General features: G+C 41.4%; 2 protein-coding genes across 4 annotated transcripts in view; one reads left to right on the top strand and one right to left on the bottom strand.

The window, feature by feature from the left end:
* Positions 1-2,718, top strand: part of MASP2 (MBL associated serine protease 2) — a 34,064-nt gene extending 31,346 nt beyond the window's left edge. For all 3 annotated transcript variants that reach the window (XM_006127053.5, XM_006127054.5, XM_006127052.5), the window contains exon 11: positions 1,883-2,718. In XM_006127053.5, coding sequence (XP_006127115.3) covers positions 1,883-2,652 — 770 coding nt within the window. In that variant the 3' untranslated portion in view covers positions 2,653-2,718. The remainder of the gene's footprint in view (positions 1-1,882) is intronic.
* A 2,376-nt stretch (positions 2,719-5,094) lies between these two features.
* Positions 5,095-13,614, bottom strand: TARDBP (TAR DNA binding protein). The gene is made up of 6 exons (XM_006127051.5): positions 13,457-13,614; positions 12,379-12,631; positions 10,966-11,129; positions 9,843-9,983; positions 7,440-7,610; positions 5,095-6,988 (listed from the first exon to the last, which is right to left on the bottom strand). The coding sequence occupies exons 2-6, from the start codon at positions 12,614-12,616 to the stop codon at positions 6,458-6,460; spliced, it is 1,245 nt and encodes a 414-aa protein (XP_006127113.1). The 5' UTR covers positions 12,617-12,631; positions 13,457-13,614; the 3' UTR covers positions 5,095-6,457.
* Between the last annotated feature and the right edge of the window lie 621 nt (positions 13,615-14,235).

The following is a 14,235-nucleotide window of genomic DNA, read 5'->3' as shown; positions in this document are numbered from 1 at the left end:
AATTTGAAAGTAGCATTCACTGCTCTGTGCACACATCCAAGCTCACCTCGTGCCTCCAACCAAGGTGATAAAGGGCAGGCTAGAAAAGTGTTTCTCAATCAGTGGTACGAGTACCCGTAGGGGTACTTGAGAGAAGTCTGGGGGGGTACATCAACACAACTGAAATTTGGAAAAAACTGAATTTTTGTTTTAAGTTTTACAGCACTTTATTTTTGTACTCTTTACATCCAAAAATTTCATCACCTGTCTGGCTACAATTAAGTTGTTTAAACAAATGTGTTGCAATAGTAGAAAAAAAGTTTGTCTCTGAAAACTGTAGGTACTGGGGGTACTTACCCTATTTTTAATCTAACTTTATAAAAAAAAAAAGGTTGAGAAACACTGGGCTAGACCACCTGCTTCTTCTCATAACCACATGGTCCAGTGGTGGTCCATCCACATTTCCAAAGCATTATCCCGGGGTGGGGAACCTATGGCTCACAGGCTGGGTCTGGCCCGAGGCTTGGGGCCCCCACAAATCTAGTAGCCCGGGCCCCCTCAAGACTCTTGTGTGAGGGGAATTCTTTCTGCTTCTCAGTTGGGGGGTCACATTATTGACGTTAATTTTTGTTTGCTTTGCTTCTCACTTTTGTGCAGCCCCCAGCATTTTTCTGTGGGTCATCAGCCCCCAATCCAAACAAAGTTCTCCACCCCTGCATTATGCCCTTCTATAGGATGTGGCTGCTGACACATCATTTGGGATGGAGGTTCTTGATTTAACTGTACCACCTAGGACCATCACTTGAAGGCGGTTACTTACTTGTAACTGGAATTCTTCCAGATATGTGGTCCCTATGGCTATGCCTACACTGCAGGCTTTTTGCGCAGAACAACTGTTCTTGCGCAAAAACTGGTAGAGCGTCTACACTGCACGCACATTCTTGCGCAAGTAAATTTACAGTAAAGCATCGGAAAACAGGGCTTCTTCCAGAAGAGTTATTCCTCTCCCCATGAGGAATAAGCCCTCTTGCACAAAAGCTCTTCCACAAGAAGGCAGTGTAGACAGGCAACATGAATTTCTTGCGCAAGAAACGCCTATGGTTAAAATGGCCATCAGAGCTTTCTTGTGCAAGAGAGCGTCCACACTGCTGTGGGTGCACTCTTGTGGAAGACATTTTGCACAAGAACTCTTCCGCAAAACAGTTTTTGTGCAAGAAGCCTGTAGTGTAGATATAGCCTATCTGTATTCCACTACCTGGATTCCTTTCTCTTTGCTTCATATTTTATCTGATTCACAGTGGTGACGGAACTAAAGAGGCTGTCAGTCCACCCAATCTTTATCGCCTTGGGCAGAGCCACCAAGTGAACCAAGACACATGCACAGATCAGACAGACAGTACTTTTAAATTCAACTCCAACCACATATGTTACTCATACTAAATAAGAACAACACATCTTGAAGAACCTCCAATTACAGGTGTAGCCACCTCATCTTCTTATGCCAAAACTTCATATGTAACCTCTTTCCTATTAGTTTAAGAAATTAAATGTAGGATTCAAGTGATGATCCCTACATGTATTATTCTCACAGTGAAAAATTAAAGGTGGGATTTTTTCCCCAGAAGTGCTTAAGTGTACTATGAGCACAAGTCCCATTAAAAATCCACTATAAATCAATGTTATCTGACAGCATCAATCCATTTGCAAACTTCAAGCACTGTTGCAGACTTTCTAGAATTTCAAGCTAGTCACATTTGCATTTTGCAAATGATTTTACAGTTCCCAAAATGATTAGCTGGTTAGAAGCATTGTCTAACTTCATCTGAGCCAGAATTAATAACGAGTTGCCATACTCCATATCTTTACTGCTTAATATTTATTATTTGTGCTTCTCTCCTATCAGTTTGTGGAATACAAACTAGGACATCTTTGGAACGTATATTTGGAGGAAAAATGGCAAAGCCTGGACAGTTCCCCTGGCAAGTTTTGTTAATTGCTGAAGATGCAGGAGCAGGTGGCGGTGCCCTCTTGTATGACAAGTGGGTTTTAACTGCTGCCCATGTCGTAGCTCGTCAAAGAGATCCATCAACCTTGATAATCAAAATGGGGTTACTGAACAAAAATTCTGTTCACTACCACCAAGCCTGGGCAGAAGAAATTTTTGTACATGAAGATTACAACGATGGCATCAGTTTTAACAATGACATTGCACTGATTAAACTTAAATATAAAGTCCCAATTAATGTAAATATTACGCCCATTTGCTTGCCAAGAAAAGAAGCAAGATTCCATGTGAAAACGGATGATATGGGTACTGTAGCTGGCTGGGGAAGAACTGACAAAAGGAGGCTTTCCCCATATCTACTGTATGTTGAATTAGTAGTTATTGATCACAAAAAGTGTAAAGAGGCATATGCAAAAATGCCACATGGAAAATCTCAGCTAGTAACAGAAAACATGATGTGTGCTGGGGTTGAAGAAGGGGGAAAAGATTCTTGTCAGGGTGACAGTGGGGGACCATTAACTTTCTTAGATAGTCAAACTAAGAAATGGTTTGTCGGTGGTATTGTATCCTGGGGCTTAGGCTGTGCGGTTGCTGGCCAATACGGGGTATATACACAAGTGATTAACTACATTTCATGGATTGAAAACACCATTTTGAAAAATTCTTAAGCAGTCTACTTTCTGATGTACAGTAACAATGAACAGGGAGTAAAAATGTTTGTAATATTTTGAAAACTGATTTAAGAGTTTAGTTTGAGTATTTCAATTAGTACTTTCAAATGTTATCTGCCCAACTATCCTAATCAATTAGTTTTACACCCAAATCTTATTTTAAAGTTGCGTTCCATACATATTAGTAGGTGGAATACTCAAATGAGCAAGGAAAATTGGACATTTAGTAGCACCTTGTTTAATCTAAAAAAAGAAAAGATTACAGAAAACTCCATTTGAATGTTAGTGTTGATTGTGTCTACTTATTATTGTGGATAACAATCCTTTTAAAAATATACATCTAACAAAACCATAGTATTACCAATCTAATTAACAGAAGAACATACTTGTTGAGACAGTAGGAAAGAGTTCATCACTTACTATATTAGCACAGCCCATAAATATTCCCCCTCAAATGAGAATATAAAAATTTTTATTTTCATATCTGACTAGCTCTTTCAGACCATGCTGCCTGATAAAATCACAACAGCTTCAGCCAGACAACTCTTCAAGACAATTGGCAGTGTATGGACAGAACTTTTCTGCTGTAGTTTTAAGAGCCAATCTAGACACAACTAAGAACAGAGTAAACACCTTTAATCACAATTGTAGGGATCTTATTTTAATAACCTGCCCCTAACAAAAAATAAAAACACAGAGCCAGAGGTAGTATAAACAAGATTCTGAAAATGCTTTTACATGTATAGTCATCAGTCAAATGTTCAGAGAAGTTATGTAGTGGTCCTGTCTTAGTATTCACTCATATTTAAAGTAGTGCTGCCCAGGAAACTGTCAACATCCCATCAGAATTAGTAGTTCATTACCACTATAGTCTAATTCTATTGAAAGCTGGTTGTTTCTACAAAACTCCTTTGTCTATTTAATCATCTTATATGTAATACATACTTGAAATGAAAATGGTTAAAAAAAAACAAGACCAAGCTCGCAAGTGGTGACAAAAATACTTTTTATTAACTCACTTAAAACACTAGAATATAAAAAAGCATTGAGAGAAAATGACCAATAAAGTATGAAAACTGACATGAAACTTTTAGGAATTTCTTTAAAGGTCAGGGAACACTAAAAATCCAACCTATAATACCTGATCCTGGACTTAAACACATTTAAACAAATTAAAGCCATGCTAATGACAAACTTACCATCTGCTTTCTTGAAGGGGTGCCACCGTTTAGTCTTTGGAGGTCCCAGAACACCATTTAAGTGTTACTCAGCAGCAGTAGCTGGTAATAGTGCAAGTGCTAAAATGCAAAATTCACAGATGGTACAGAGTTTGGAAATCATATTGGATTTAGGTGCAGAAAAATAAGCAACTTTTTGAAAAGGATTCTGAATAGTGAAAAGAGGTGGGATTACAACTGTACCTCAGGATTCATAACCCCATTTTTGTTGTTTAAAGTATGTAGACTGAGACTTAGTTGCTAATTATCACTTTGTACTGGAGTTATTAAAGTAATATCAGTGTAGGTATTTAAGAAAAAGTAGATGGTCTCCCCTTCATGAGAAATCATATTGAGACACAAATAAACAGGATACATCCTAATTAAGATCCACTTTAAGAAAATAAATATTCAAGTCAAAGAAGGACCTAAGCTAAATTGCCCAAAATCTCTGAATGTAGAAGCTGCAGAATATGGAATACAATGATAAGAGGATCGGTGTGGTGCTGATTATTAAGCACATACTAACCAATTTCTGAAGATCTAATACTTATGGAAGTAATTGTGCTGAATGTGTAACTACAGGATACATTTTTTTTTTGAGATAAGAAACCTCCACCAATACTTCATCAGGTGGACATTCTTCAGCAGGCGCTAATAATTAATTTTAGTCAAGTTTGTCAGTTTCTTTGTGCTGACAGAGTGGGAATATTGTTCCACTGATTTCTAATCAGCAGGATGATTTAAAAACAACCTACAATATTTATTTTGCTTTACATTCTCATCCTCACAGAAGCTGCTTTGGAAAATACATTTAAAAGCAGCAAGTCTACTGACAGGTGTGTTAGTTGCTTCCCAATCACCTCTTCTCTCCAACTTAAACAAAAAAATCCACCCCACTTCCTAAAAACAAGTAGGAACATCCTTGGTGAGGATTCAAGCTAGAGGGAATGGCTTACCATTTTAGGTGAGGGTACCCAATCTTTTTATAGATATGTTATCACGGAACAACGCAAAAATAGACAGTGAATTACAAGTAGGGTGTCACGTATCAATGCATGATGAGTGATGGATCCATTTGACTTGTCAACTTTTAAAGCAATCTTATCTGAAACAAACTGAATTATTTCAAAAACAACTTTACAGAACTTCATCTCAAAGGGTAAAATAAATTAACTGCTATGAATTCTTTGCATTCAGGGCTGCAAAACAAAGACACATATTACTTAAATCAGTTTTATTTAAGAATTTCCTACATTGACAAATCTTATAAAAAGCATCCAAACACAGAACTGCAGCAAACAGCATTCTTATGGATATCTTACAGACAGTGGAACTTCCACCCTTAAGAGGCACACTGAGCTCGCTAGTGAACTCTGCTACAACTACCGCAAAGCACACCACAAACTCAATGTTCTCGTCACAAACCCCATCATCTTCAATTCACATTACCACACTTACATATCATTAACAGAAAAGAACACACACCATACAGCATTCACAGCAGTTGACATAAAGGGAAAAAAATACAGATTCATTTCACTTAACACATTCAACTAATTGGTTAACTAGGTATAAAACCCACTTAGTCTTCCAGATATGGATGTCCTTTGAATGCAAGAAACACTCGTACTTTATTTGCTACCATTGCTCTCTGCACACTCTCTCACCAAAGCCACAGGATTGAGAGACATCTCGCCAAGAAAAATAAAATCCCATAATGCACCACCAGGTCTCTGCATGCGCTCTCTCCTTTTTCTCGCACATACCAGCCCTCTCATGCCTCGGCACCATCATCAATCCCACACAAGGTTTCAAAAGTTCAAACAGCCTTCTGGTTCCATCTCACAGCCTTGCGTTCATAGCGTTGATACGACTCCATGAAATAAAGAGTAGCGGATAAAAATGGAACACCCACCGTCTAAGACGTAGCATGTGCAGTGTGATGAAGTATTCTTGGATGAGAAAGCATGTAGACAGAAGTATTCCTAAAGCAGAATATTTACAGCACTGCTTTTCAATTAAGTGCTTCTTCCATACATATTTGAAATGAGATGAACTGCAGAGATTAAATGAAGCCTTCATATTGTACTTAGTATATGAGGGGAGACAGTGTTAAAAGAAAAAACAAAAACAAACACCAACACTGTGTTCTCCAACTGGGGCATTTGGAGAGATTCTTATGGTGGGGATCAAATTAAAACAAACAAGAGGAAAAGAATGTAGATTCTAACCAATGGTTTTCTTTTTGAACATGCAAAGAATTCAGCTGACCAGGAAACAAGGAATAAAATATTACAGGAGAAATCCTTCCTCTCAATTGTAGTGTGTTAGTTTACCCATCAGGCAAACAGCAATTCACTTCCAACCATTCCATATTCCAACAAATTATGTAACAAAACTTATAAAATTCCTTCAACCTTTCTTTTTACAAAAGAAAAATGTCAAAAATACTGTTGAATATACTGCACATTGAACAAATTGATCAGGAAAATTTTAGAATATATGTAATTTACAATATACTTACCATGAGTTTAGAAAAATTTGATTTCCCACCATAGAGTCAGTATCAGAGCCCACTGTATCTACATTCCCCAGCCTGATGATTTGGAATCCATACTTGAACCAAAGCCTCCGTTAAACCCGCTGCTTGATCCTGCATTTGATGCTGACCCCCAACCTATTGCTGCCCCAGAGTTAGAACCCCCGTAAGAATTACTTCCTGAACTAAAACCCTGGTTTTGTTCCCTTTGCATGTTGCCTTGAGGTTGGTTGTTTCCTGATGGTCCAGACTGGTTCTGTTGACTAGCTAGCATTCCCATCATTCCCCAGCTACTCTGCAATGCTGCCTGGGCTGCTGCCATCATAGCAGGGTTGATACTAAATGCTCCAAAATTCATCCCGCCACCCATATTACTACCTTGGTTGTTCCCCAAACCTCCTCCTCCCCCCCTGCTATTTCCAAATCCACCCTGATTTCCAAAGCCTCCTGGATTGCCACCAAATCTTCCACCTCTTTCTAACTGTCTAATGCTATTGTGCTTAGGTTCAGCATTGGATATATGTACGCTGATTCCTTTAATGATCAAGTCCTCTCCACAAAGAGACTGGGCAACCTATAAAAAACAAGGGATGCAAATAAATATAGGATTAAACCATTTTTTAAATTACTTATTACAGCACAAGACAAATCACGAGTCTGAATAGATTTGTAAGCTGTAAAGGAACAGTATATGAAGTTTCTGATTCAAGCTAAAAACAAGATTATTTCACTTTACTGAATAAACCTAAATCACTTAGTCTAGTGTGAAGATCCATAGACACAGTGCTAGCTGAAAAGTATGAATCTGTAGACATGAACTATAAATATACTGATGTAATTCAACAGAAATTCAAATTACAATTGAAATTCTCAAACTGCAGTGAGAAAACCACTGTATATTCAAATCCAATAATTACATGGTAGATGACAGAGTTTGTCAACATTTACAGTCAGAGAGCTATTGAAAAGACTTAGGAAACAATTTCCTAAATGTTAGAGAATAGAATATTTTTTTAAATAAATACCTGATCATCGGCAAATGTAACAAAAGCAAATGCTCTGAAGGGTTTGGGGATGAAGACATCTACTACTTCTCCATACTGAGAAAAAAACTGTCGGAGCTCATCTGCAGTCATATCCTCAGTGCAGCGCCCAACAAACACCTTTCTGCTACGCAAAGGTTCATCAGGACTTTGCTGGGTAGAATCACAGAAAAAGAAATAGTGATTTAAAAAAAGTAATAATTCTTCCGAATACTAATTGCAACTTAGTTTTTTATAGTATCACAGAATCCTAGAAATGGAAGGGACCTTGAGAGATCAAGTCCAGTCCCCTGCTATCATGGCAGGACCAAGCACGGTCTATATCATCCTTGATAGATGTCTGTCTAACCTGTTCTTCAATATCTCCAGTGATGGAGATTCTACAACCTCCCTTCCCTAGGCAATTTATTCCAGTGTTTAACCACCGTGACAGTTAGGAAGTTTTTCCTAATGTCCAACCTAAACCTCCCTTGTTGCAGTTTAAGCCGATTGCTTCTTGTCCTACCCTCAGAGTTCAAGGAGAACAATTCACACCCCCCCCCTTCCTGTGAAACCCTTTTAGATACCTGGAAACCACTATCATGTCCCCTCTTAGTCTTCTCTTTTCCAAACTAAACAAGCCCCATTCCTTCAGCCTTGCCTCATAGCTCATGTTTTCTAAACCTTTAATCATTTTTGTTGCTCATCTCCGGACCTTCTCCAATTTTTCCACATCTTTCCTGAAATGTGGTGCCCAGAATGAGACATAGTACTCCAACTGAGGCCTAATCAGTGCAGAGTAGAGCAAAATAATTTCTCATGTCTTGCTCACAACACTCCTATGAATGCATCCCAGAATCATGTTGGTTTTTGCAAGTGTCACACTGTTGGCTCATATTTAGCTTGTGGTCCACTATGACCCCTAAGATCCCTGTCTGCAGTACTCCTTCCTAGACAGTCCCTTCCCATTCTGTATGTGTGAAACGGATTGTTCCTTCCTAAGTGGAATACTTTGTATTTCTCCTTATTAAACTTCAACCTATTTACCTCAGACTATTTCTCCAGATCATTTTGAATTATGACCCTATCCTCCTATCCTTATGAAGTTTTCTATCACAAAAGAAACAATTAACAAGGGTTATCCAGGTGTATATCAGTTACAGAAAGAGCCAAAGAAAAGCAACCCTCCAGTTGCTGTACACACTATGAGATAACGTAATTAAAAACTGTACCCCCCTGAGAAAAAGATGGCAAGGATGAACTTGGAATTCCTAAGTGGATAGAATCAACCTTATCCTCAGGCCTTATTTACACTGGAAATTTTAGGGAAATCTCCCGTCTTTGCTTCGGTAGTGGTGCAGTTCCAGCAGTGCTGACAATAATGGAAACAGCACTACATACTGACCACAGCCATATCTACAACCCATAAGCTAAAGCTCTTTTGATGACTGAAGATTTATTTAGAACATCCTGTTCAAAGAGCATCTCCTATGGGTGGTGCCAATGGCATGTGTGTTAAAAATGGAGAGCAGGAAGATAGGCAGACCATTCATTGTGCTGTAAATTCTTCACTTGAAAAATATATAATCCTCACATATATAGCAAGGCCTGGTTAAAAGGGTTGTGGTCTACTCTTGGCTCTACTATTGACCCAGTCTGGCCTTGGGCAAGTCACCTATCCTCTGTGTCTTACTAGCCTCCCTTCTTCAAAACAGGAACAGTATTTGAAGCAGTTTAAACAGGAACTGTTAAGATATTTATGATGTTATCAGGCTGGTTTCTATAGTTTTCAGACTGGATATCTCCCTTGTGCTAACTAGTTGTTTTCTCAAACCTCCATCCTACCTTTCCTTCAATCTCTTCACATCAGCATCAACCCACCTAACCTCCAGGCTCCACTCCTTCCTTTTGTCTTCTGACCTAACAATTCCTTTAGGCTACATCTACACTGGCATGATATTCCGGAAATGCATGTCTAGATTGGCAGGATGCTTTTCCGCAAAAGCACTTTTTGCGGAAAAGCGTCTGTGGCCAATCTAGACGCGCTTTTCCGCAAAATAGCCCCGATCGCCATTTTCACGATCGGGGCTTTTTTGTGGAAAACAAATCTCTGCTGTCTACGCTGGCCCTTTTGCGCAAAAGTTTTTCGGAAAAAGACTTTTGCCCTAACGGGAGCAGCATAGTATTTCTGCAAAAGCACTGACAATCTTACATGAGATTATCAGTGCTTTTGCGGAAATTCAAGCGGCCAGTGTAGACAGCTGGCAAAAGTGGCTAGTCTAGACACAGGCCCAAAGTCCACCCCTTCATTTTCCCATACATCTAATCCCTTCTTCAGTCAACAGAACTCTTTAAAAGAGTGCACGTTTGTTTCTATAAACACTAAAATAATGTAAGGAACGGTACCTTCGAATTAGGAAGTTTACAGTCACACCATCTTCCATCTATCATGTGACGTTGAGACATCACTTTCACCTGGGTTTCATACTCCGTAAATCGAACAAAACCAAATCCCTTTGAATGACCAGTTTTAATGTCTTTCTTAACCTAAGATGAAGAGGGGAAGAGAGAGAAAAAGATTATCTTGATCTGTAGTTTTCAAACTATGGGTCGCAGAATGTCAGGCACTGGGTCTCATTGCTGCAGGTTCATTAGTTGGGTTGCTAAGGCAGGCTTTCTGCCTCCTTTCACTGCAGACTGCACTGTGCCCCAGAAGCAGTGAGCAGCAGGTCCAGCTCCTAGGTGAGGATGGGGGTCAGACGAGCCCACAGGGCTCCATGCACTGCTCCTACCCTGAGCACTAGCTCCACACTCCCACTAGCTAGAACCTGCTGCTGGCTGCTTCCGGGGTGAAGCAAGGTTTCCGGTTCCAGGACAGGCAAAAAGCCTGCCTTAGCATCCCTGATGCACCGCTAACCAGGAGCTACTCAAGGTAAGCCCCTCTTGCCCGAATCCTGACCCCAAAGCTGAAGCTCTCATCCTGAGCCCCACCCCGGATGCTTTTTTTAGTACACAAAAGCATTTGATGGGTTCATACTAGGAAAAAAGACTATGTGAATTCCAGAAAAAGTGTTCAAAAGAGCATGGGTTTGATGCATGGTGGCAAAGTGCTAATCCAATCTTAATATAAAACAAATCTTTAAACATAAAACATATTGATGAAACTTAAAATTCAGTCTTCAAAAACACTACAACTACCATAATAGTAATAATAAATTAACATGTAAGCACAAAACCCAATCATCACACAGCGGGCCATATTCTGTCTCATTTACACTGTTACAACAGAATTATTCCCTTTTCAGAAACAAGTCTTGATATGGGTCAACTACCTGAACACATACCAAGATATCCCCAAGAAAAAATAGCACACTGCAAATAGTGTAAAGCAAATTTTAATGTTACAGTAGTTAAAGATGTACTCTTTATACTACCCAAATTGCTTTGTACTGGCTCAAATAGAAAAACGTTTAAGTTAACGGAATTCAAATTCTGACTTAAGTGGAGAGGCAAGTGCAACAGAGTTTACCTGAACCATGAGAACTTCTCCAAACGTACTAAAATATTCCTTCAAATCTTGTTCAGTGGTTTTCCAAGGAAGACCCAAAACTATTAAATCGGATGTCTTTTGTACAGCTCGTTTTACTTTCACAGCTGATGAGGCATCCGTTTCATCCATTTTTCTCTTGTTATCTAAATGATACACATCAGAAACTGTCATCTATCTCCACAACACATGAAGGAAAGCTGCTTTCATTGGTCAGAAGCAGCATAGTACTAGGATCAGATCAGTGAAGAACAACCAAGACTAGTGAGTGGGCTGCATGATTGCCAGTAGTGGGCAACTTGCGGCCCTCGCACTCGCTTTCTGCCTCCTTCCTGAATGCCTCACACACAGTGGAGAACTGGACCCCCCATACATCCTATTCTTCCCCCTCCCTCTAAACACTTTTGGAGCATCAGGAATCCACTGAATTCATGCTCAGTCCCTGTTCCTCCTCCATCTTGAACAGCCATGAACAGCTGATTCATAGCATTCAAGTTCTGAGAGGGAGGGGAAGGAGCAGGGATGGAGTGTGAATCAGCAGATTCATGGCGCTACAAAAGTGCTGGGAGGGAGGTGGCGGTGAAAGAAGAGAGAGGCTCCAGTGCCCCAGTGTGCAAGAGGCATGGGGAAGGGGGCAGATAGGGGACATGCAGGCCTCAGGTGAAATCCCAGTGGGCCATATGCAGCCCATAGGCTGCCCACCACTGGATAGATCCTTTCAGGATGTATCATGGAAGCTAATAGGGAAAGATACATATTTATTATTATGTTATAATACACATCCAACTGCCCTACAGTATTGGGATAGAAGTTCAGAAGACAGGCAGCCACAAATGCATCTAAAAACACACTTTCAGCATGTTTTCCATTGAAGTACTGCCAAATAACATTCACATGCCTGACCAGATTTTGTATGCATTATATATACTTTGAAAAATGGCTACTCAAATGAAAACGGAAAAATGCTCTCCTTACTCTTTTTTTTCTTTTTTTGGTCATCTTTCACCTTTCCCACACCTTCTCTTACAACACTGATGTCATTGGTTCTAATCATGCAATTTCACGTGGGCAAACCTTAGCTCTGCACAAAACTCACTGTAGGATAGGACCTTTGATAACTCTGTGAGATTGTTAAAAGTCTTACAAAAAGTAAGGTAAAGTTTTATTAGTAAAGCACCTTGTAGAATTATACTAAATAATACTCTCATGAATGAGAACGCTCAAAATCACTCTGTGGGTCAGGCACACATATTCATGTGAAAAGGACTAATTTGTAGTTGTGCTATGGTTTGACAAGAGGAAAACAAAAAATAAGGAATCTCTAGCTCTTGATGTAAAATTCCTTGTAATTAAGAAAGCATGGCTGTACCAAATATTCATGGAACAAAAACAAACCTTTGGGATAATTAACAACATAGACCAGATTTCCCCAGCCAGCATCTGGGGCATGCAGAATTCCTTCCACTAGCCGGACTCCTCTCATACACTGAGACACTGGATTCCTGTAACGCAGGCCACATGCTCCAGGGAACTGGGCAGTAACTGTGGATAGCAGCACAGTGCCATCATCCTCTGAGGGGATCTCAATGGGCTCATCGTTCTCATCCTCAGTAACACGGATGTATTCGGACATCTTTGCTGGATTTTACTAATAGAGTAACAAAAAAAGCAGGGAGGAGATCAGCAATTTTTTTACTCCAATTTTATTTTTAATCCTAGCTTCTCTGCAAAACACCGACAATACTTTTTTTGCTAGGCATAAGGAAACTATCAAGTGAGGTTGCATTTTATCTTCTCTAAGCTTTGTGTGTGTTACGTTCTCACAACGAAGTGCAAGGTGACATGTAAGCGGAATGCTGGGAAAGGAAAGGGTGTGAATAAAGGGTTTGCTTACAATTTGCATTGATCTCACCAATCACCCCACTGAGGGGGCGAGGCGAGGCGCACCCCTGAGTGGGACGGGGTAGAAGGGATGAGCCAACAGGTACTGCTGGGAAGCGAAAAAGAAGGGGGAAAGCCAAGGACCAGACCAAAGTAGAGTGGGGCGGGGGGTGGGGGGGTAAAGCGAAGGGGAGCAAGGATCAGACAATGCGAGGGCAGAGGCCCAACCATTTCTCAGGTGGAGGGGGGTAAATGTCCTGGTCACACTGGGGAGACAGGGAGCAGAGGTCAGGCCACAGAGGAAGGGAGTCAGGACCAAACCATTACCCGGAGAAAGGGGTGAGGACCAGACTAGATGGCCTGCCGATACGCTACCCCTAAATGAGGCCTAGTTTATAACCACCACCCCCTCCCGCGGGCAGCTAGGCCTCGCCACCCAGCCCTTCCGCGCGCGCTTCTGCCCGCCCCGTCAGGCCCAGCCGCTCTCGAGCTCCGGGCTGGGCCTAACTCCCCGCGGCTCCCGACCCGCTCCGACAGGCCCAGCCGCGGTTGGGGCTGGGAACGCCATTGCCTCTAACTCTGCTCTGCTCACCGGGCTGGGGAAGGGGGCCTTACACGGGGCGAAAGGGTTACAGACACCTCCACCTTCCTACAGCCGCCGCTGACAAAATGGCGGCCCTACCGGCCCCCAGAGGCAGAGACCGGTCTGGGGGCGAACTATTCTTCCCTCGGAGGGGGGAAGCTGGAAATGAACGGAAAAGAGCAAACGCCGGGAACGTGGCCTGCTTGGATCTGCGTAAAGAAGCTCTCACACCGTCCTCAGTGTACCTCGCTCGGGATGTGCGGAGCCGTACCTCCTGACAGGGACAGAAGCAAATCTGGGATTGCCCTCACACACACCCTAGAGGAATGGTATGATCCGGCCTACCAGCAGCGCGCATGCGTAAGGCTGAGGCAGGGGCGAGATGGGGAGGGGGAGGAGGAGGAGAGGTGAGTGCGGGGAAGGCCTTGGCGCTGTTCCCCTTGAAGGACGTTGAACGGCTAAGGGAGCGTTGCGTGCCCGCTGCTTCAGTCGAAGCTCCTTGTGGAAGAGGCATTCATCATAACTGCCTAGTTCTTTCATGGGGCTGTTGATTCTACTGTATTTGCATAGTTGTTAGGTTCCTCCTGCGCTGACAGTATTTAAAATAATGAACACACGTCTCTTGGTTCTCTTACGGTGTTAAGTTTGTTACAGGTAAAACCCAATTCTGTGAAAATATAAAGGCAATTTGAAGTCCAACTACTAGGGATCTTCCATCATGCAGCGCTTTCCATTCAGGGCTCAACTAAATGATGTGCCACAGGTAGGGGCTGCTCCTGTCAGGCCAG

This window comes from Pelodiscus sinensis, chromosome 24 (genome assembly GCF_052426305.1).
Source record: "Pelodiscus sinensis isolate ZL-2025 chromosome 24, ASM5242630v1, whole genome shotgun sequence".
NCBI classification, from domain to species: domain Eukaryota; kingdom Metazoa; phylum Chordata; order Testudines; family Trionychidae; genus Pelodiscus; species Pelodiscus sinensis.
This window is presented reverse-complemented; position numbering and strand designations above follow the sequence as displayed.

Excerpts from the sequence above, each read along its gene's own strand:
- TARDBP (XM_006127051.5), bottom strand. The coding sequence starts at position 12,616 with ATGTCCGAATACATCCGTGTTACTGAGGATGAGAACGATGAGCCCATT. Across the intron at positions 11,130-12,378 it reads TGTTGTTAATTATCCCAAAG|ATAACAAGAGAAAAATGGAT; the intron begins GTTTGTTTTTGT and ends TGTATCATTTAG. Across the intron at positions 7,611-9,842 it reads GTAAACTTCCTAATTCGAAG|CAAAGTCCTGATGAACCTTT; the intron begins GTACCGTTCCTT and ends GATTCTACCCAG.